Genomic DNA, 22,092 nt, shown 5'->3' on the forward strand with positions numbered 1-22,092 from the left:
TTAAATCAGTCACTAAATGAAGGGGAAGATTTGACCACTAGAAAATTCGGTGGACAACAAGAAAAAGCTTCCTTACTAAAGAGAATTGGTGGCTTGTGGTGGCAGGAGGCAACAGAGTTAAATTATAGATTGAATGCAATATAATGAGATACAAAGAAACATTTATTCAAGAGTGGGAATTATGGGGAGGATCAATGAGCAAGGGGGTTTCCCAAGTGGTGGGTGATCCACAGTGAGGGCCCAGGGGAATTTCAAAATCAAGCTGGGAAGTAAACTGAGTTTAGGTCATGTGTATTGAAACGTTGAACTGACTGACCAAAATATTTAAACAAAAGGCTATAGTTCCGGTGCTATTATGATAAACAACTGAAAGTCTCATGCTTCTTTTTTAGCTAAAGTTTGCTAGGCCAGGCTGCCTCTGAGATTTACTCTGAATATTCACGATGTCATTGAGTGACAAAGTGGAGTCTGTTTCAGAGAAGGGTCAATGAACACAAGATGAGGTCTAGCTTGATCTGTTAAGATAGGGCTGCAAATTCTAAAAGAGCAAATGCTAATTAACTTACATGTATCAATATGACACTGATAAAATGCAAGCGGATCTTATCAATAAACATTTGATAAAGAATCAGAGACTGAAACATTGGAGATAGTTTGCTACTCAGTTCACCTAAGACATTCCCATCAAATTAAAATGCTGTATTTTGATTAAGATTCAAATATTTTATGAAAACAATATTTTTGTAAAAAGGAAATGATATTTGATTTTTTATCTATTTGATCACATGGACTGTGTCAGGTGTCTCTATGTTTAATATCCTAAAAATATTGAACATTATACTAAAATCCTAAGAAACACTATCATCCAACTCAAAGGAAATTTTGAGTTTTGAAAGGGGCCATTATCAAATTTCATTTATAGATAAGACTAGTTATCAAATCCTAATTTTGAAAAAAAATGTTGAGCACTAAATCTTATTATACTGAGAAAGTTTAGAAAGTTTTTTTCTTTAATGGATTATGCCGCTGTGTATTATTTTTGGTTTGGAAGATAGCTTGAGGAGAGGATATGCATTAGAGCTTCTCTAAAGAAGAAAATAACTTGAAAAGAAAAAGTCAAAAAATTGCTAAGGCTGCAGAAAGCTTGACCTCAGAAACTGATAAGAAAGAACTCCATGATTGCAAATACTATACCAAAGATTAAACCCTGAACTTTTTTAGAAACTCCATAAGTCTATGTCTCAGACTGGAGACATAAAGCATTTTGCTTGCATGTAGAAGTAGTCAGCCTCATAGTAAATACCAAAAAAAAAAAAAAAAAAGGGAGGACTTCATCTTTAAGAGAGTTAATAGAATTCATTCCCGAGAAATTGACAGTGTGAAGATTGCTTTGACATTGCCAGAGGGAAGGTGGCAGCACACAGTTTTGAAGGTAAATAACAAAGACGTTAATGTGGGTGGTCTGCTGAGAAACACAGAGACATAAATAAAACTGAATTGAAAACAATTAAGATTAAAAAAGAACTTTTAATTGTTGATGCCCTTTTAATTCCTTCAAAGAAACCACCCTCAGAAAGATCATTTAGGTGAGAATTCTATGAAACCTACCAGAAAAAATAGCACTGCCTGTCTGTAGCACTGTCTTCCCATTGTTCATAGATTTGATTGAGTGGGCACCAGTAATGTCTCCATTGTGAGACTTGTTGTTACTGTTTTTGGCATATCGAATACGCCACGGGGAGCTTGCCAGGCTCTGCCTTGCACGTGAGATACTCCCGATAACTTGCTGGACTCTCTGAGAGGGATGGAAAAATCACACCTGGATCGGCCGCATGCAAGACAAAAGCCCTACCCACTATGCTATAGATCCAGTCTGGTCTGATTTTACCAGAAAAATAATGGTAATTCACAAAAAAATATTTGACTTGGAGCCGGAGCAATAGCATAGCGGCTAGGCTGTTTACCTGGCATGTGGCCAATCCGGGTTCGATCCCTGGCATCCCATATGGTTCCCCAAGCACTACCAGGAGTAATTCCTGAGTGCAGAGCCAGGAGTAATCCCTGAGCATCGCTGGGTGTGACCCAAAAAGAAAAAAGAAAAAAAATTGACTTAAGGAGAATCTGAGAATTGTGGAATTTGTTACCTCCCCCCCCCTTTTTTTTTTTTACTTCAGTGGACTGGATTAAGAAACACAAGTCTTCTATTTAGCGTGTTTTCTTTTCTCTCCCTTTTAAATAAAATGCCTGTAGTAAAATAAAACATGGAGGGAGAAAACACCTTATTTAGAATGTTTTCTATTTAGAATAAATATGTATTTTCCAAATACTAACATTTTTATGTTAAGGTGGCAATAATTTTCTTTATTCAGTGTGTTTGAAATATGTGAATATCAGATAATGTCTCTGCATGTCTCAATGGCTTTTATAGATTTTTTTAATCAATAAAATCTATGTTATGTTACAATAAGTTTATTTTGGTTTTTGTGTTTTTGTTTTTTGGGTCACACTCAGCAATGCTCTGGGGTTACTCCTTGCTCTACACTTAGGAATAACTCCTGGCAGTGCTTGGAGGACCTCATGGGATGCCAGGGATCAAACCTCAGTGGCTGTATGCAAGGCAAATGCCCTCCCCACTGTACTATTGCTCCAGTCCTGTTATGTTCCGATAAACTTTATAAATAATTTAAATTTAACTGCATTTCAATTAAATAAAGCTAAAGAATTTTTAAATATTTTATTTGTATAATGGGCACAGACCTTGGAGTTCTTAAAAAGCAGTCAAGACTGAAAGCAAGCAAAGGACTAGAGATCAAGTGGCTGAATTCAGAAAACACTTTATTAAAGGGAAAATTAGAAAGTAAGGTTAAGGAATTTAGGGAAGATTCTGGATTCTGGAACAGCTCCCCTAAAAAGTATTCTGGAAAAAGATAGAAGTCTTTCCGTTTCAATACGTTTTAAACAATGTGTGTGTGTGCGTGTGTGTGTGTGTGTGTGTGTGATTGTGTGTGTGTAGGGGGCCAAGGGCTGAACAATTCTTTATTATTTTCCAAGAATGTGGGTTTTATGGCATCAAGGTTTCTAGACTGAGTATAAGGACTCCAGCCATCCAGTTTATCAGGTACCACCTAGTCTAGCTAGTGACATTCCATACTGATGGTTCCCTTTCTTTAGGTCCCTGTTCCTACTCTCACCTTGCCTGATTCCCTTTTGCCTCTACCATCATGACCAACTAATAGCATAATGGTCAAAAATAACCGGTAAGGTGGTTTCAAGCATATGCAATGACTTTTCCGGTATCTTTTAAAAAGATATCATATGTGATCATGATCATGTGTAAATAATATAAATAATATAAATGTGCCTATGGATGTATGCATGTGTACAATTAAAAGTTTAAAGGAACTATTTTGTTTTGTTTTGGGGGCACACCTGGTGATGTTTGGGGGTTACTCACCTCTGGCAGTTCTCAGGGGACCATACAGGATGGTGGGGATCTATTATTAGCCGAATGCAAGGCAAGCACCTTACACATTGTACTATCTCTCTGGCTCTAAGAACAAAATATTTTTAAAAGTTTAAAAAGTTTAAAAGACCAAAATATCCCCTGAATACAATACTGAAAATTTTGACAAAAATTACTTATACATAATTTCAGCAATTTACAACTGGATAAAAAGCACAAAGAATATATTGCTATTATTTTTATCTTTTTTGCACATACTATAATTTCTGTCTTTTTGCAATTAATATAACCACATATTTTTTCTAATTTACATATGATTTTAAAAGTTCAAAGGGCAAATGTGCTCACATTATCAAAACAGTTGCAAATTAGATTGTGCATCTGTCCCTAATGACCATTCCTATATTTATAATAAAAAATTAGTGTGACTAGCAATTCAACATACCTTTGTATTATCTCTAGTGAAATCTGAAACCAAGCTAAAAGATAACATTTAAGACATAGTATTAGTAAAGATCAACAGAGACCTTGGGATAATGACATCCCCCTCACTGACACCCCACTTTTTTTCTTTTTTTCTTTAGTTTTCACTAACCAACAAGGGCACAGAGAGATAATTGATAGAATAAACCTTCTCAGTCACTATGTACTTTAATGGAAGAAGTCTATGTTTATGTTATAGATTAGTGATGAATTTAGATACCTTAGTGGAAAATTTTAATAAAATCTGGTGGAGAGAAATTATGACAGTGGGCAGTAGCTTTTATGACTACCAAACAGAGTGGAGATATCTGAAGTATAGCTCAATGAGGGGGTTTATATAAGTAACGAATCTTGAAACATAAGTAAGAGTTATAATAATTCAAGGTGAAAAGACATGGAAATATATATTATTCAGTAGTATTTGAGTATAGACTTTGTAAAGGGAGTGATGGTCACTGCAATTGGAGAGGTACAAGGCTATAATGAGAGCTATAATCTGTCTATTGTTTAGGTAAGAGCGACCAACTACAGGAGCATACTATGATGAAATATTTTTGTGTGAAGATCGATTAGAGGAAACTAGTTTATGCTAAGACATGGGGAATTAAAAGCCATTTTATTTGGTTTGCAGACAGAATCAGGGATAGAAACACACAGGTGAATTTTTGAAGGAGGATCAATCATGGTAGTGGTTTGATTTAAAATTAACCAGCAGACAAGTTTGCTGAAGTTAATAGGTTAAAAAAAAGTTATTAATATGTATAGAAGATAAATTAAAAATTCAGATATTGTCAATAAAGATTAATGTAATGTGTTTAAATTAGAGACAACTTGCTAAGGGAATTAGAAGAATACTAAAATGATAAGACAATGTGAGACCTTTTTCAGTACAATTGGGCTCCTCATTTCTTAAGCCAAATTAGTCTTTCCTAACCCCAGCTGATTCCTTTTTTAGTTATTTTTTGGGGGTCATGGCAAAAGTTTGTTCCATGATCGTGCTCTTAACTTATTATACTTCTTATGACACTTAGCCTATTCCTTTTCAATGCCAGTGTAGCTTATGGCTTGTCCTGAGTCCATCACTGTCCCTTACCCAGGTACCCCTTTTGGAGTGTAGGAACTAAAGGCATCTGAGACTTAAGTAAATATGATGGATGCCCAAAATTAATAGAATCAATTAACTCCCAACTTACAAAAGTTTAGCATTCACTGTCTTCCAGTCTGGGATATATAGCGAGAAGTCCCCAGGAAGAGCCATTCTTACAACACATCATCATAGAGGGAAATAAATATATAAGCCTCTCAGAGAGTATAGCAAACGACCCAGAGTATCTCGCCCACATAGCAGAGCCTGGCAAGCTCCCTGTGACGTATTCAGTATGCCTAAAACAGTAACAATAATAGATCTCATTCCCCTGATCCTGAAAGAGCCTCCAATTGTTGGGAAAGACAAGTAAGGAGAGACTGCTAAAATCTCAGGGCTGGGACGAATGGATATATTACTGGTGCCCACTCAAGTAAATGAATGCAAAATGGGATGACAGTGATACAGTGATATCTCTTACTATGTCCTTACAAAATGACTAGAAATATTAAGAAGTAAATTTAAGATGACTATTTAAATGGATTTCTAGCTAATTAAAGAAGAAAGCAATATATCCTTAAATGGAATTCTGACCTTAGGCTGATCTCCTAACAGGTACCTGGAGTGCTGAACACTTATATGAGATTTTTTCCTTGAGTGTATTTCCTAGAAAATCTTACCCCAGAGGAAGGGCTTTACATCTGTTCATTGTTTATGATAATCTTCAACACCCAACTCTTCAAGATTTTTCTATAAGTAACACTGTGAGACTTGAATAAATGGCCAATGATTACCAAAAAAAGAAAAGAAAAAGAAAAAAATTGGTTTTTCACAAAATCACTAAAAAAGAATTAGAATGGGAGTTCCAAAAACCAAAACTTCCCCTCATAGGAAAACAAAAGATGAACTTGAGGATAAAGCTACCAGATAAGCATGACTGCAGATATGAGGAGAAAGATGAAGGCTAAAATGTCTTCATTACATGAGTCAATAAAAAAGTCATTTCAGGTGAACCAAGAAGAGTTTGTATTGGGGGCAAGTAGGCTGAGGGAAAGATCTATGACTGGATTGAAATAGAGGCAGAAAAGGCCCAATAAACACATCTAAAGTCCCGAAGCAACAAAAAGGTAATTGTGTCTCTCTATAATGTAAAATAAAAAAAAATTAAAAAAACCTTAGGGTAAGTTTTCACAATATGAATACTTTGATGTTTTTCTTTGAAAAAAAGCATCAGAAACTTTTTTTCCCCTTGATGGTAACTTGCTTTGCTAATCAAGTTCATCTGCCTATGGGCATATCTAGCACATAAGGAAAAAAAAAGAAGAGAGATAATGAAATTAGACCTATTTTTCAGTGATTCCATTGTGAAGTGAAAAGGAAATAAATCTTAAATAGGCAAAGGCAAACTTTTTATTCAGAACAAATTATTGCAGGAGTGAGGACTGCCATTAGAGAAAAAAAGTGTCTGGTCAACATAAATATCTAGAACACCTCAAGAGGTAGATGAAAAAGTCTTTCTTCTTATACAAGAGCTTGCACAAAGCTACATGAACATGTATAGAAATTAGAGTCTCTGGATAATATGTTAGACAATGTTGTATTCTAAATATGCCTTTTGCTTGTGTCTAGGGTTGGGATTGCTGTAAAGCTGAAGCTAGGGCCAGAGTGCTGAGGTTAAGAAAAAGAAAAGAAAGAGGTTTAATCAAATGTTGATTAAAAACACTTTATTGCCATTGATCAGTGAAGGCAGGTAGCACTGTAGCACTGTTGTACTGTTGTTCATCTATTTGCTCTAGTGGACACCAGTAATGTCTCCATGGTGAGACTTGTTGTTACTGTTTTTGGCATATCAAATATGCCATGGGTAGCTGGCCAAGTTCTGCCTTCAGGTGGGATACTCTCAGTAGCTTGCTGGGCTCTCCGAGAGGGATGAATTCAGCTATTTGAAGTATGAAGATTGGAGTTTGTGGGGTCTGTGTTCTGTCTTTGTGTAGGAAAGTGAGATCAGTTGATGAGTAAGTGAGGTTTATGTGAGTCCAGTGGGAAAATGGTAGTTCCTCAGGGTAAGCCATTTTACCAAACCCAAATGGTCGAGGAAGATTTATTTTAAAAAAATCCTATAAAGTTTAGCACTTTTAGTTTTATTTTTAATTGGTGAAAATAATATATAAGGAACTTAGTTTTATTTTTAGGATGGTAGAAACGTAAACACTTTATGGAGGTGGTAGGAAGCTGGAAACTTGAACAAAAGCTCTGCAGAGAAGAATTTATGTGACTAATTAAGGTATTTGTTCTGAGTTGAAGCCGAGGGACTCAGTAGAGTTGAGAAATATGTAGGAACATTGAGGTGTGAAGGAGCAAGACTGGAAGTTGGCATGATTTATGTCTAATCATTTGATAAACTCCTTCAAGGTGATCAGAAATTACTGGTGAATAAATTTAGTCTGAACAACTAAATTAAGTAGAAGCTGAGGTCATCTGCTATGGTTGACACTGAAGGCAATGTGGCAAAGGGTCTTATGAAGTGGATGCCCATAATTTAGCTGGCAAAGGTTGCCAAATTCTAGTCTTTTTTTGCATGTTGCAACTCAGGCAAAGAACACAGATGCTGAAATGTTGCCCAAACACAAATTGTTTTTCTTCCAAACCAATTTCATGCTGTCAAAACTCTGGTATCCTGTTCAGACAATGGTGGAATTCATTCTGAGAAAACCGTCATGTTCAAAGGCTTTCTTACCCAATTCTTAATTGGTCCCCCTTTACCTTTCTGGTCATTGTTGTCTGAGAACTAGGGGTTGCACATGCTTTGCTGCTGTACTTCTTCAATTTGGTTGCACTGCTCCCTGGAGAGTACATCTTTTATTGTGGTGCCAGGATCACAAATAACCGTGCTGCCCGGTTGCACTTGGCATGGGTTGTGGTGGTGAATATCAGGGATGTAACTAACTGTGGTCTCCTCACTAAAAATCACGTCCTCTACTGCTAAGTCCCTAACACATGACATATAATTGTAGTTTCTCTGTCTTCCTTTTTTTTCCTCTGCCTAGCCCCTCCTGCCCTCCCTTTTCCCCTCAAAGAACAGGGTCCTGTGTACCTGACTTCTCTATTTTTTGAAGCTGCCAACTCTGTGTAATACATTATTTTCTAATCATAAATCATGGTTAGCAGACTTTAACAATAATCCCCTAAAGAATCCATTCTCTGAATTTTACTGACTTTTTTTTGGTTGTTGCTTGGTTTCTCCATCGAAGTGTTACAGCAACCTTTGAAGCTGCAATAATACCTTCAGTGACTGTTTATTTTCATCAGAAAATCAGGCAACTGAAGTTTAGGTTTATCCTTGCACTCACAATATAATAGCTTATTATAAAATTCCCTTGTTTCTCCAATAATTGTCTGTTCTCATTATTATCAAATCTCTTCCATGGATACATGAATCATGTATCAAGGAAGACATGAAAATGAGTCAAATATCTTGATTCCTGTGATTCCACTTATTACTATGTGCTTTGATTTGCTTTGCTTCTATATTTTGTAATACCTTCAGATTTTTCCTTAATATAAGGAAAACAATGTATTCTTCCTTAATATAATCAGATAAGGAAACCAATTTTTGTTTCTATATTTTGTTTCTTTATTTTGATATTTTATAGTACTTTCAGATTTTCTTTAATATAAGTAAAACAATGTATATTTTTCCTAAACATAACCATATCAGGAAACCAATTATACCCACTTTCTTGTTTTTCTTTTACATGAAACAAAGAAATTATAGGAAGGGAAATAAGTATGTGGGAATTTAAAACAAAATGTTTTAAAACCACTAAAATGACTAAATTCAATATATGAATGTCTGTCTGTATTTTTCATGTTACTTACCTTTCTTCAGAGACATGTATTATTCAAGCCAGTAGCTTTATTAAATAAATAAATAAACACAACTCCCCAGCCCCATAAAATTCTTTTAGAATTTTTTTCTTTTTTCACAAATATTTTTAGCCAGGAAATTTTATTTTCCTCTTCAAGGTTTTATTTGTTTCCATTACAGCACCTTGTGGAGGAAATCTAACAGGATCTTCAGGGTTTATTCTTTCACCAAACTTCCCTCACCCATATCCTCACAGCAGGGATTGTGACTGGACGATCAGCGTCAACTCAGACTATGTTATCTCCTTGGCATTTATCAGGTGAGTTCCTACTCATACCTACTTTAAAAAAAATTGTTTTGGTCATTTCCTTTTGTTCCAGATTAAATCTGATGGCTGTTATATGCTTTGTTGTGGGTAATGGCCATCCTAATATTTCACAATTAGTATCAGGAAAAGTTCATAAGGCCTTGTATGATGACATCAACTGCCTTGGAGTTGTGAAGGCTGTTGGTGCATTTTCACCACATTCCAACATGGGGGAACCATGGTAATGGCATCTATTTGATAACCTCTCTCCCATCCCTGTATTTGCCATCAGTGCTTCCAAAATTCTGTAGTTTCTGAAAGGTATTCCAAGGATATTGCCCAACTGTGCACCACCCAATACTTTAGATGGAACTCAGTTCCTGTGTATACAGTACCACCATTGAGTTTAGGACTTTGAGGACTACTGAATAGACTTTCTAGTGGTTAAGAAAGAAACTTTGATGGATATTCCTATATGATTTATGTAGAACTTATCTACTTGGTACAGGTTTCATGAGATAGTATGCCCAAATAAAGTTCTTTATCTATGTTTAGCCCCTGTCAGTTGCTGAGTTTGCTCCATACTCCAGTATTCAGCCTTCCATGCAGGAAAATACATGGCTGATGTTTGAGTTGTCGTTGTACCTCTTCTATATGCATTTCCTCAGTGTGTAAATTCTTTGGCTTGAGTTGTTGTTTCTTCCTATGAAAATTGTAATGAAAGATCCTAGCCAAACTTTCTTTAAGATATCAATGTAAATGAATATTTTCGGAAATATATTTTAATCAGGGAACAGAAAATCAAAGCACTTTTTATTTAGAAAAGGTGTCAGCTCTTCAGTTTGTACAAGTAAACCTTTGCCCTAACACACAATCTCTGCTTCTGCCAGTGTGTTAAAGCTGCTTAGTATTGACATGTGAAAAATTCAGCTGATCTATGCGCAGAGTATGCAAACATACTTGAACTAGGTTAAGACAAGACAAAACATCATTTGAAATCATGGAAATATGGCAAAAGCATAAAGTATCAATTCTTTATTTTCACATCTGCACTGCAACAATGATGACCTGTAATAGAGGAGCAACTGCAATGATGTGGATGAGTTGCCAAGGATCTATTTTCCAGATCACTTCCTGAAGGATGACTCTGAAGAGTCCCACGCTGTGTGACGTTAATCAGAAGGAGAGGGACAGATACAGAACTATATCCCTCACTTGTAGGATATAAACTAACTGAGTTCTGCAACAGAACAGAAGCAATTTTTTTTGTTTGCTTTTTGGGTAACACCCAGCAATGCTCAGGTGTTACTCCTGGCTCTGCACTCAGGAATTACTCCTGGCAATACTTCGGGAACCACATGGGATGCTGAGAATCGAACCTGGGTCAACTGTGTGCAAGGCAAACACCCTACCTGCTGTGCTATTACTCCAGCTCCACAATATATATTTTTTTAGTAGGAAGCATATCATGGTAGGCAGGCATAGAGGGATGGTGTTGATTGGGAAACACTGGAGTGTTGAAATGGGTCTGACACTAGGGTGGAGGGTGTGATTGGGAACGCTTTTATCTGGGATTTAATCCTGCCAATATAAATGTTGTAAATCGCAGTGCCTCCATTTAAAAAAATAATTATTTCCTGAGGCGATTTTCATGATTCCCACTTTTGAAATTAAGAAAAACAGTTTATAACAATAAAGATATAAGATGTTGGACTTTATTTGCTTATTAAAATATTCTAATGAATAAACTGTGTGATGAATACCATATTTCCTGGAACATATCACCTAAATTTGTTTTCCAGCTGTGTCATTTATTATCTAACCTTAGGGAGAACACTGACATTTCAGGGCCTTATGTGCTCACTGGGGAAATAGAAATGTTAATCCTATCTTTATATCACAAGGATTATTGACATGGCCAAGTTAATATTTATGAGAATACCTTAGAAAATAGAATTAATATTAGAATAAATTTCCTTTCCATGTTTTAAGTCAAAAGTCATTGCTATTACCTTTCTAAATTTCCTAGGAAAGACATTTTTGCTCTATCTTTATTTTCAAGAAAAATTACAGATCAATATTTTGAAAAGTTAAGATTAAACTAGAATTTAAAAAAAGTTTAGAATCTGTTGTTATATGTGTTTGTATTCAAAGGTAATGCATATCATATATCACTAGCAAAGCACTTTTTTATAGTAATTAAGATAGATAAAGAGTTGTAACTACATCATATCTTAATGAAGAAATAAATAAATTTCAGCAACATTGTGAACCTCCTAGAACAAGGGTAGTGAGTAATGAAATATCACCTTATCCTCTTATTTTTGTAAGAAACAATTATGAAGAATAAGGCCTTTACTCTGAAGAACAGCTTCAGACATAATTGATTGAGTTAGATTTTTGAAGCTATTGAGTAAATTAAACAAGATGCAATAATATGCAGTAGTTGCTGATGTTTTTCTATTACAGGGACCTTAATATACTTAAATGGTTGAAAACTTTATATTGTCCAATTTTTAATCATTCTCTATGTCCAACTAAACTAAGTAACTGAACTTTCTCTCTTTTATATGCATAAGGTAAAGAATTGTGAGAAATTAATATTTTAAAATCTAACATGTTTAAAAGCACTATGTACCATAATACTATCAATTTTCTTGTGTATTGTGACTAAATAAGAGTTTAAAAATACACATAAATTCTATAATAGATAGATATAAAAGATAGATGGGGAAATTCTTATGGTCAAAGTTTGTTAATACAGATGTATTATTCAATTTTGTAATGATAATATACTGATTTTCATAATCCATATGATAAAATGTCTTTTATTTGCATATTATTTAATATTGAAAGTGTATTGGCTTAATTTCTACTATTTGAGTACTAAGAGGTTATTAATTTCTATAAAAGTAAAAGAAAATCTAACATCACACAGTGGTTTATTTTTGTCATTTAAGTACAATTACTTCAACTTCTGTTTAAACCTGATATTTGATATTTGAATTTTAAAATAATAAAAATACACAGACTTTTAACTTCTTTTAGTTAACTTCTTTTAGTTCTTTTAGTTTTAATTGAAACCTATTTAGAAAGATGTGAGGAGAGAGAGGGGAAGATACACATTTTCAAAAAAGAACACAAGTCTTCTACAGAGTGGAAATAGGCAAGTGAGTAAGCAAAGAGACATGCAAGCAAGTTAAGTGTTCAAGGAAGAACATAGGCTTGAAGAGTCTAAGCTTTGAAATTTAAGGCAAATGTTACCATTGACAAAGAAAAATAGTTCTAGCTTTGTGTTGCAAGATATTTGGATGAAAACAAGTATTATGTTTATAATTTATTGACTTGCTGTGAATTATAAAGTTTTTCAAGATTGAGTTCCAGGGGTACAATGTTCCAACACCAATCCCTTCACCATTATCTACTTCCTTCCACCAACGTCTGCAGTTTCCCTTCCACACCCTAGTCTTCCTTTCTGGCATCCACTTTCTTCTTTTTTTCCTTTTAGGCTCTGTGGTTTTCACTGTTATTATTCAGAGGATATCGTGCATATTCTCTTTACCCCTTTTCAGCACACAGTTTTCACCAGAATGGCCATTCCTCTCTATTATTGTTATAACCCCCTACCCTGTCTGAAAGATATAAAAATAATATATCATGCTCTCCACTTGACTAATGTAACCCAGCTGACTTGCAGGTGTGTAACTAATATAGGCAGACAGAATCAAGGTTTAAACTCACTTCTCTGACTCTCAGTCCCCTATCTTTTATGAGCTTAACTCTTAGCCTTATAATTATTTATATTCCCAAAGAACAGAATGCAAACTTAAACTGAAAATAATAAATGTTCATATTCTTGTATAATATTTTGATATTCTTATTTATTATGCTGTTCCCAGGTATAGTTTTATAGGATTTGTTATGTGTATAGATATTAACAGAATTTATATTTGATCATAGCTCTATTATGGCTAATAACCTTACTGGTGCTCATTTGTTTACTTCTTTTTCTCTTTCTTGCTTTTTGCCCCCAGTTTTAGCATAGAACCAAACTATGACTTCCTCTATATATATGATGGGCCAGACAGTAATAGCCCACTAATTGGAAGTTTTCAAGACAGCAAATTACCGGAAAGAATAGAAAGCAGCTCAAATACCATGCATTTGGCTTTTCGAAGTGATGGATCTGTCAGTTACACTGGATTTCATTTGGAATATAAAGGTAAATGTGAACATTTGCTTTGTCATGATTTAAATTTTGAGCATTTTATATGGGATACTAGTTCTGTACTGTCCTTCGTTCATGGTTAATTACATGTACATTTCTTTTTTTTTTTCACTTTTTTGGGGGGAGTCACATCCAGGTGTACTGTAGTTTATGTTCTAGCGCTACAGTCAGGGATCACTCCTGAAGGAACGCAGGAGACCTTATGGGGTGCCAAGGAATCCAACCTAGGTTGGCTGTTTGCAAGGCTGGCACTTGACCCTTTTGCACTGTCCCTCTGGCCTTATATGTGCATTCCTGTTCATCTTATAAAAGAGTTCTCAGTGTCAACTTTTTCTGTCAGTGAGAAGGAAATTAGCAGTTCCCTAATTAAGACCAAAGGAAATGTAAACAAATTAGCAATATAATGCGGTGTCGGCTAAAACCAAAATACATATTTAAAAATAGAACTCATTTTGTTGGAAAGCAGAAAGTGCACTCAACTATCTTTATTCCTGAAATTACTCTTGGTGATAAGCAGCACACATCGAGTCATAATCATGTCCCACTAAAAATAAAATCAAAAGATCTTTAAATGCTCCTAGTCAGAACAAGAAACAGGGAATAAAATTTTTACAATGCTCAAGAACGTTTCTGTAAACATTTCAACAAATCATTGTTGTCAGTATTCTGGGTGAAGAAGGGAGGGAGGGAGGTGCCCTGGAGGAAATGATGCTTCCACATCTCTGCTAAACCCCCCTCAACCACCAGAAGAAATACCTGGCATGGGTCAGGACTGATAAAGGCGAGTCTAAGCATCAAAATAACACAGATGCATGCACATCCCAGGAGCCCCAGGAGGCAGCTCTGAAGTTACACCTGAGTCCACCTTTCTCAGCACCACCTGGGAACCTCGCCTCACCACCTGCATTCCCAGGAGACCAGTGACTCAGGCTGAAGGGAATTGCCTTCCGCAGGAAAAGGACAGGCAGTTCTAATCTCTGCTCAGCCGGCCCGTCACCTTCCCTTTCACAATAAATAATTTTAAAATTTCAGGAGGAGAGCAAATAGTGAAGTAAAATAGTTTATTTTTCAGGATTATTTAGATAAGTGTGAGAGGCGATCAAAGAAGGATACATGTTCACGGAAATCCTTGTTCACAGGAGAACAAAAACTTGTCCAGAGGAGTAAAAGCAGTAAATGGCTTTAGAAGACGTTTTAATACATTTTCTCCTAATTGCTGTGGCCTAGAGTTCTCTGCATATTGAAGAGAATTGCATTATCTAAGGCATTGGGAAGCACTGGAATTCTGATGGACCTTTCCTGTTCTTATCGCGAACTTTAGATTCTCTAGAAGCCTTTTTGGTTTCTTCCCTGAGAGGTCCCCACTCTCTCTGCTTGGCACCTACATTTCTGCAGCTGGGTGGTACCTCAGTTTCTCCATCTTCAAAAAGTTCAGGCTTTGCATCTCAATAAGAGGTGTTTCTCATACCTTAGGGCTATTTAGGGCTAGTAATTTTTTAAAGCATTTTTTCCCCAAAAGCTTATTAGCAGCAATCTCTCATTCTCTTTCTAGTTTATCATCTCTCCCTCTCACCAACAGAGACCTATGAACAAGAACAATATTAAACTTAGCATTGTCCACTAAGTTAATGCATTCTAACTTTACAAGTGATGAAATTGAGTATCCAATTGTTAAATGTGTCATAAATGATTGCATAAAGTAGTATTATTACTAAGAGTAAAGTAAAATAATGAGTATATAGTACAAAGAAGCACACATTTGTTCTGTAAACTAGAAGCCTTTTCCTTGGAACTTTTGTAACTACATATCATTCTCAGTAGTGAAATCATGAAGTCAATATACATACACACAGAGACAGAGAGAGCGAGAGAGAAAGAGAGAGAGAGAGAGAGAGAGAGAGAGAGAGAGCGCTCCACATGAGGTCTTACTTTTATATTCCAGAGGGCATATAGAAATAGTGCTAGTACTGAGTTCATAATACGCCTAAAAATTAACCTAATTAAATATATCTCTTTGAGTTAACTCTCCACCCCCAAATTTTTATTATCTTACTCTCTGTTCAGTAGGCAAACGGCTGTTTACATAAATAATATGAGATATTCACATCACACAAATAACACTGTCAACTTTTCTGTGTCAAATAGTTCTTTCCAAAACGGAAATTATATTTCTGCCAACTGCCTAGAACTTAATCTTAAGACTGTTTAGATGTTTTTTAAATGTCCGCACATAATTGCTCTGACATATATGAAAACAAATAGCAATATTATCCATAGAAGGCTGATCACACAGCATTTGAGTGATATGTATGCATAATAATTAAATGAATAATTCCCCTCAAAACATGACTTCCGTTGCAATTTTTTTTTTCCGTTGCAATTTTATCTCAAGGAAAAAAGTATGTATTTGTCAATCATATATCTCTTCTATAGAAAAGTGAGATGGTTATTAATTCACTGGTATTTCACTAAAACTTCCAAGAAAAAAAATTGAAGGAAGATTTTCAGAAGATAAATATTATGGTGTTAGGCATAAAAAAGATTAATCTTTTTTGAACAGAAATTTCAATTCTTCCTTTACCTTCAAGAGACTCAATTTCATAAAGTTCAGCTATAATAGTAGGTTACAATTCTACCTGAAAATTTCACTGTGCTTTCATGTTTAAAGAAATACTTGTGTGATGTCATCTCTAGAGCAGAGGCAGACCAATACCTGCAACAGTAAGGCCTCATTCTTAATGATCAAAATTACTATTTTTCCTTTGGATTGTTTTCTGAAAAGTCTTATATAAATATTTATATTTATATACAAAGACATGTTTTTTGGATTAAAAGCAATTTTTAAGGTCACATTTGAATACAGATTGCCGTGTGTGTGTGTGTGTGTGTGTGTGTGTCTGTTTTGAGTTTGTACATGTGCTTGCAACCTTATGATTGGGAAAAAATCAATTTCTTTACCTTAGGATGGAAACTTGGGATTCAGATTAGCAGACTCCCGCACTACAGGATTTCTTTAATGCCTCTCATCTCCCTTTCACCTTGTTATTTTATTGACTCCCATTGCTTCATTTCAGTGTCACCTTTTCAGCAAGAATCAGAATGCTTTCATATGAAATAACCTGATTAGAATCAGTTAATATAATTACTCCTTAAAATACTGGTTAGCCTATGAGAATATCCCGTTTGTCTACTGTTATATGCCCAGATATGTTGCTCTTAAGTATTTATTGGGAGGAAAAAGATAAATTAATTCAGGGGAGAAATAAGAAAATTGATCTTTTTCAGTTATCTGATTTTTAATTAAAGTCATATGTGTGGTTGTGCCAGCTTTTTAGCTAAATTAGGAAATGGGAACTTTGACTTTCCTTTAGTAGAGAAATGAACTGAGTTCAACAGAGCTCAATAGATTGGAACAGTCGGGTTATTTGCAGTCATATGGAACGGATATATATCATTTAGGGAAATATCTTTCAAAGAAAGAAATATTAAATTAGTTCTGCTTCTTTTCCAAATTAATTTAAAGATTGACACATAAATTACATTTCATAACAATTTTAAGTGCTATGGATCCTTTTGAGTGGTTTTCTATATATATATATTATAAATTTGAATGGATTATTTTATTCTTCAATGAAGACCTCCCTTCTCTGACTAATTATTATTAACGAGAAAAATACATGTCAGGGTTATAGAATTTACACTTTGAGGCCTTACGGCTGTGCTGGGGGGGGGCGGAGATTGCATTGTTTTTTCTTCTGATTAAAGCAAGCAATAAAGAAGTATTAATAATTTATAGAAAGAATTTTAAGGCAACTAACTAAATTTATATGCATTAAAATTGTTTTACAGCAAAATTGCGAGAATCCTGCTTTGATCCAGGAAATATAATGAATGGCACCAGACTTGGAATGGATTATAAATTAGGATCAACGGTTACCTATTATTGTGATGCTGGTTATGTTCTTCAAGGCTATTCAACACTTACTTGTATCATGGGAGATGATGGAAGACCTGGATGGAATAGAGCCCTCCCAAGTTGTCATGGTAAGAAATATATGTTGCAGAATTTTTATATTAGAAAGAATCAAGAAATATTTAATACCTCTATTTTTAACAATCAATTCTGTAACATCCCATCTGTTGTTACATATAGGCAATATGGAGATTTTAATAAAGGACTTCAAAATTGAGTTCATTGGAAAAGTTACTTTTATAAAAGTTTTATTCCTAGATATCTCTCTAGTAATGTACATGTTAGAAAGGAAAACTTACCAAAAGCCAGAAACTTGCCAATTCTCGTTATATGTGTGTGCTCTAGACTTAAAAGTGTGTGAAAATATTCAGTGCCAAGAAAATACTGAGTAAGTGAGGAAAACACACCGAAATTGACATTTCAACATAGGGAGATAATTGCAATAGATGAAATATTATAAAAAATTATCGATGGATGTTTATCAGTAATAAAGGTCATAGAAATATACACATGTCTAAAAATTGGTTTCTTCAGAAGCAACAACCAAAGCAGAGTCTCTCAGTCAACTCTCAGCAGTAAAATAATCACTCAAAGGCTCAGAAAAATGGAGAACGTTCTAAAAATTAGTTTCTAAACCTACATAATATTTCTAGGTTTGTTATAATTAGTGCTAGCACAAGACCAATGTCTGGGATTTAGGTTGATAAAGGATTGGATCATTTATTTTTTGTAAAATTTTTTTCTCTTAAATGTTACTTTAGGGGCTTGAGTGATAGTATAGCGGGTAGGGTATTTGCCTTGCACACCGCTGACCTGGGTTTGATTTCCAGCATCCCATATGGTCAGCTGAGCACTGCCAAGAAAAATTCCTGAGTGCAAAGCCAGGAGTAACCCCTGTGCATTGCCGGGTATGACCAAAAAAGTTTAAAAAAAAAGTTACTTTAGTCAAATTACAATTTTGCAATATTGTCAATGATTCTGCTGATATTTTGAGCAAAATAATACCACTGGAATAAAAGCTTGTCTTAGATAAATTATATTTCATGGAACAGATGTAATATTTTGAATAATGAAGCAAGTATTAAAGATAGTTTTGAAACAATGGCATTGCCTTGATTTTGAGACATGGATCTTACTAAAAAGTTCTAACCATGCAAAATTAACTAACTTTTGATATAATTTTTAAAAAGTGGTTCAGTTGACACAAAGGGGAAAGCAGTGGGAGTTCCCAATTAACTGTGAGGTAAGTTTTGATGATAAAGGTTCAGAAATTCATGAATATATATTTCTAGATAAGCATATGGCACATTACTAAAATAAGGACTAGTTTGCACTTACTGGGCTGGTATTATAAGCTAATTTTAGACCTTCTAAAACTGTATATCTTAGTGTTAAGCAGAAGGTCCACATAGGGTGATGTTGACATTTTAAATTTTAATTTTATTATTTTCATTTAAAAAATGAAACATCCTAAAAAAATTTTTTTTGGAAATGAGGGCTGTATGTGATGATGGTGGGAGGAAGCAGACATTGGTAGGGGGAAGGGAAGGAAGGGTTGGTGGTGGAACATTTTATGCAGAAAGCCATACTATTAAAATTATTATAAACCACCATTTAACACACACACAAACACATGCACACACAAACACATACACACAGAGACACAGATTAAAAACATTTAAAATCCAAAATGTCTGTGATGACTATTATAATAAAAACTTTTTTCACCAGAACAAAATAATACTGTTCAAATATTGAGTGTTTACCAGAGTAGAGCTACGGTGAGAACACATATAAGTAAGGTGAGGGAAAAACAATGATCTCACTGTGGAAAGTTACCAGAGATTTCATAGTCACGTAATTCTGATACATTTTATAAAAACTGACATAAGATGATATCATCTCGGGAAGATTTTCCAAACTATAGGTCAACACCAGTGAGTCATAAAATCTATTATCTGGTTGTGACCAGCATTCAAATAATTGATAAAATAAATCAGAAACAGATAACCCACACACAAAAAACATTATACTTCAAAGTACATAGTAATAATAAATGTAGTTTTGTTCACTCTAACGGCATAAAATATAGAATAAATATACATATACCTAGATATGTGCACAGATGTGCATTCAAGTATTATGTATCTGTTTTTATTGATATAAAGTAGTTTTGTTTACTTTTGGGGAAACAACCAGCCATGCTCAGGGCTGACTCTTGACTCTGTGCTCAGGGCTGACTCCTTGTAGGGTTCAGGGAACCATATATAGTGCTAAGAATTGAACCTCAGTCAAAAGTGTGCAAGGCAAGCACCTGTCCACTATACTATCACTCTGGTCCTTAGGATATATTTCTTAGAAGAACATTTTGAAGAAAAAAAACTTGACCACTGGTCTGCAGGTTACATAAAATAGGTTCTTGTATAATCTCCAGGCTGCTAAGGGAAGCCCCTGTGGCTCTCCCTGTTACTGCCTGCATTCAGTAGCCTGAGGTCTGTCCCCATCCTGGGGCAGCCCAGGCCATGGGCTGACCAAGGAGGAAGCAAGGGCCAAGCTAGTTGATGATCAGTTGCCATTTATTACATTCTCTCCACACGCCTGTTTCAGTCTCTCTAAGACCCCCTAGTCTCACACTGCCCCTCATTCCTGTCTCCTCCTGTTTCTCCTTCTCATCTCTCTGCACTGCATCTCGCAGCCACCTCTCTCGTCTCTTCATGCCTGCTCCTACATTCTTCCCCTACGTTCTTTTCCCTCTGCCCCCCTATGCAAGTCTCTCTGACCTCCATCTTGCTGCCCTGGTCTCTCTCTCATCTCTCCCCAACTCCCTGAATTGGGGGTAGTCACCACACAAAATCAACACAATAAAGCCCTTTCTTTGCTCAGGAGCAAAATAGCACTTAAGGTGTTTTTCTCCTTTTCTTAGTCCAACAACTTAATTGACATCTTAATTCTACTTCTTAATATTAGTTATTTTGTAGGTACACTTCTGAAGAGATCACGCCACAGACTCAGACTCTAGTGCTCAGGCCAGATTAATCATTCCTAACACCAACAGGGTCTCAATCTAGTTATCACTTTTTGAATCATGATAGAATTTGTCCATGACCATGCTCTTAACTTAGAGTTAAGTATTATGGCACTTTGGCCAGGCCCATTTCAATGCCAGAGTAGCTCATAGCTCACAGCTTGCCCTGAGTACATCCAGTCCCTCATCGGGACCCTGCTTTTGAGGATCTAGGAAGTAAGGGCAACTGAGGCTTAAGTCGAGAGAGTAGATATCCAAGGGAAAATAACATTCTGAGTTGATTAACTCCCGTTACAAAAGAATAGCATCAACTGTCTTCTTGTGCCCATACAAAAAGGACATTGCTCTGAATTAACTATGCAAAGGACTTAAGGAGATGAGAAAACTTAAAGAAAAACTTAGATTCTCCTCTAAGTTACCTTAGAGGAGTATCTGTCAAATTTACTGTCAGTAATCATTAAGAAGCCATGACATTTTTCTGAAAAAATTTTCAGTAGCCTGACACAGAATAACAAAACGTCATAATGGAGAAAGTTCAAGGCACGGTGGAAACTGTAGACCAAAGGCTAGTGTTCATTACAAGGATAAATGATTGAATATTTTGATTTCAGTCTATAGGGAAGAAGAGAGTATAAAACTGTAGCTTGCATTTGAAGAACTTCTTAGAATTATATGTCCACACATATAGTAGTCAACTTCAACATAGACTATAACATATATAAATAGTTTTAAGCTGAAAATAATGCAAAGGAAGAATGCTATCCCAGTTAAATGCATTTCCTACTGTTTAAATAGTTTTATCTAAAGACCGTTTGAAGAGGAGAGCAGACTTGGGTTGAAATAGTCTAACTTATCTTTGACTTAAGGCTAGTAGAACCTTGATTTTTCAATCTTTAAAACAGTAATAGATTTCAACTCAATGGGTTTTTGTGAAAATCCAATTTACAGTCAGAACATGTATTGAGGATCTAGTAACTTTCCTACTAAATAATGTTTTATAATTATCAATTAATATTAATATTTATTAATCAATATTAATATTTTATTAGTATTTAAATATTAATATTTATTAATATTAATAACAGTTTTATTAATATATGTGACTTTTAAAAAGATGCAGATTAGGAAGCATTATTTATATTTACTGTTTATATATTTTTGTTAACTAATATATTTTATCATCAAATAAAATTAAAGTTAATCCAGTAATGTTGTTATATAAATATCTCCAGTCACTCCTGAAAATATCAAAGGTGTCAGTTTTTCTTAGAAAATATTTATCATTATCAGTTATTATGGATATTAGTAGGCTCTTTTTATTTTTTTTAATATGTTTTCTTTGCTAAACTCAGATCTTTCATACCCAATACATGTACTCTAATGCTAACCCTAGTCATATTCACCGAAATATATATATATATAATGTATATAATGTATATATATATATATATATACATATATATCAGGGCTGGAGCGATAGCACAGTGGGTAGGGCATTTGCCTTACACACAGCCAACCCAAGTTCAATTCTTCTGCCCCTCTCAGAGAGCCCGGCAAGCTACCGAGAGTATCCCACCCTGACAGCAGAAACTGGCACGATACCCATGGCGTATTCGATATGCCAAAAACAGTAACAACAAGTCTCTCACAATGGAGATGTT

General features: G+C 35.0%; 1 protein-coding gene across 2 annotated transcripts in view; it reads left to right on the forward strand.

The window, feature by feature from the left end:
- Window positions 1-22,092, forward strand: part of CSMD3 (CUB and Sushi multiple domains 3) — a 1,180,343-nt gene that overhangs the window by 892,962 nt on the left and 265,289 nt on the right. For both annotated transcript variants that reach the window (XM_004607658.2, XM_055125482.1), the window contains 3 exons: window positions 9,079-9,217; window positions 13,240-13,427; window positions 17,283-17,477. In XM_004607658.2, coding sequence (XP_004607715.2) covers window positions 9,079-9,217; window positions 13,240-13,427; window positions 17,283-17,477 — 522 coding nt within the window. The remainder of the gene's footprint in view (window positions 1-9,078; window positions 9,218-13,239; window positions 13,428-17,282; window positions 17,478-22,092) is intronic.

Source organism: Sorex araneus, chromosome 2, assembly GCF_027595985.1.
Source record: "Sorex araneus isolate mSorAra2 chromosome 2, mSorAra2.pri, whole genome shotgun sequence".
Classification (NCBI taxonomy): domain Eukaryota; kingdom Metazoa; phylum Chordata; class Mammalia; order Eulipotyphla; family Soricidae; genus Sorex; species Sorex araneus.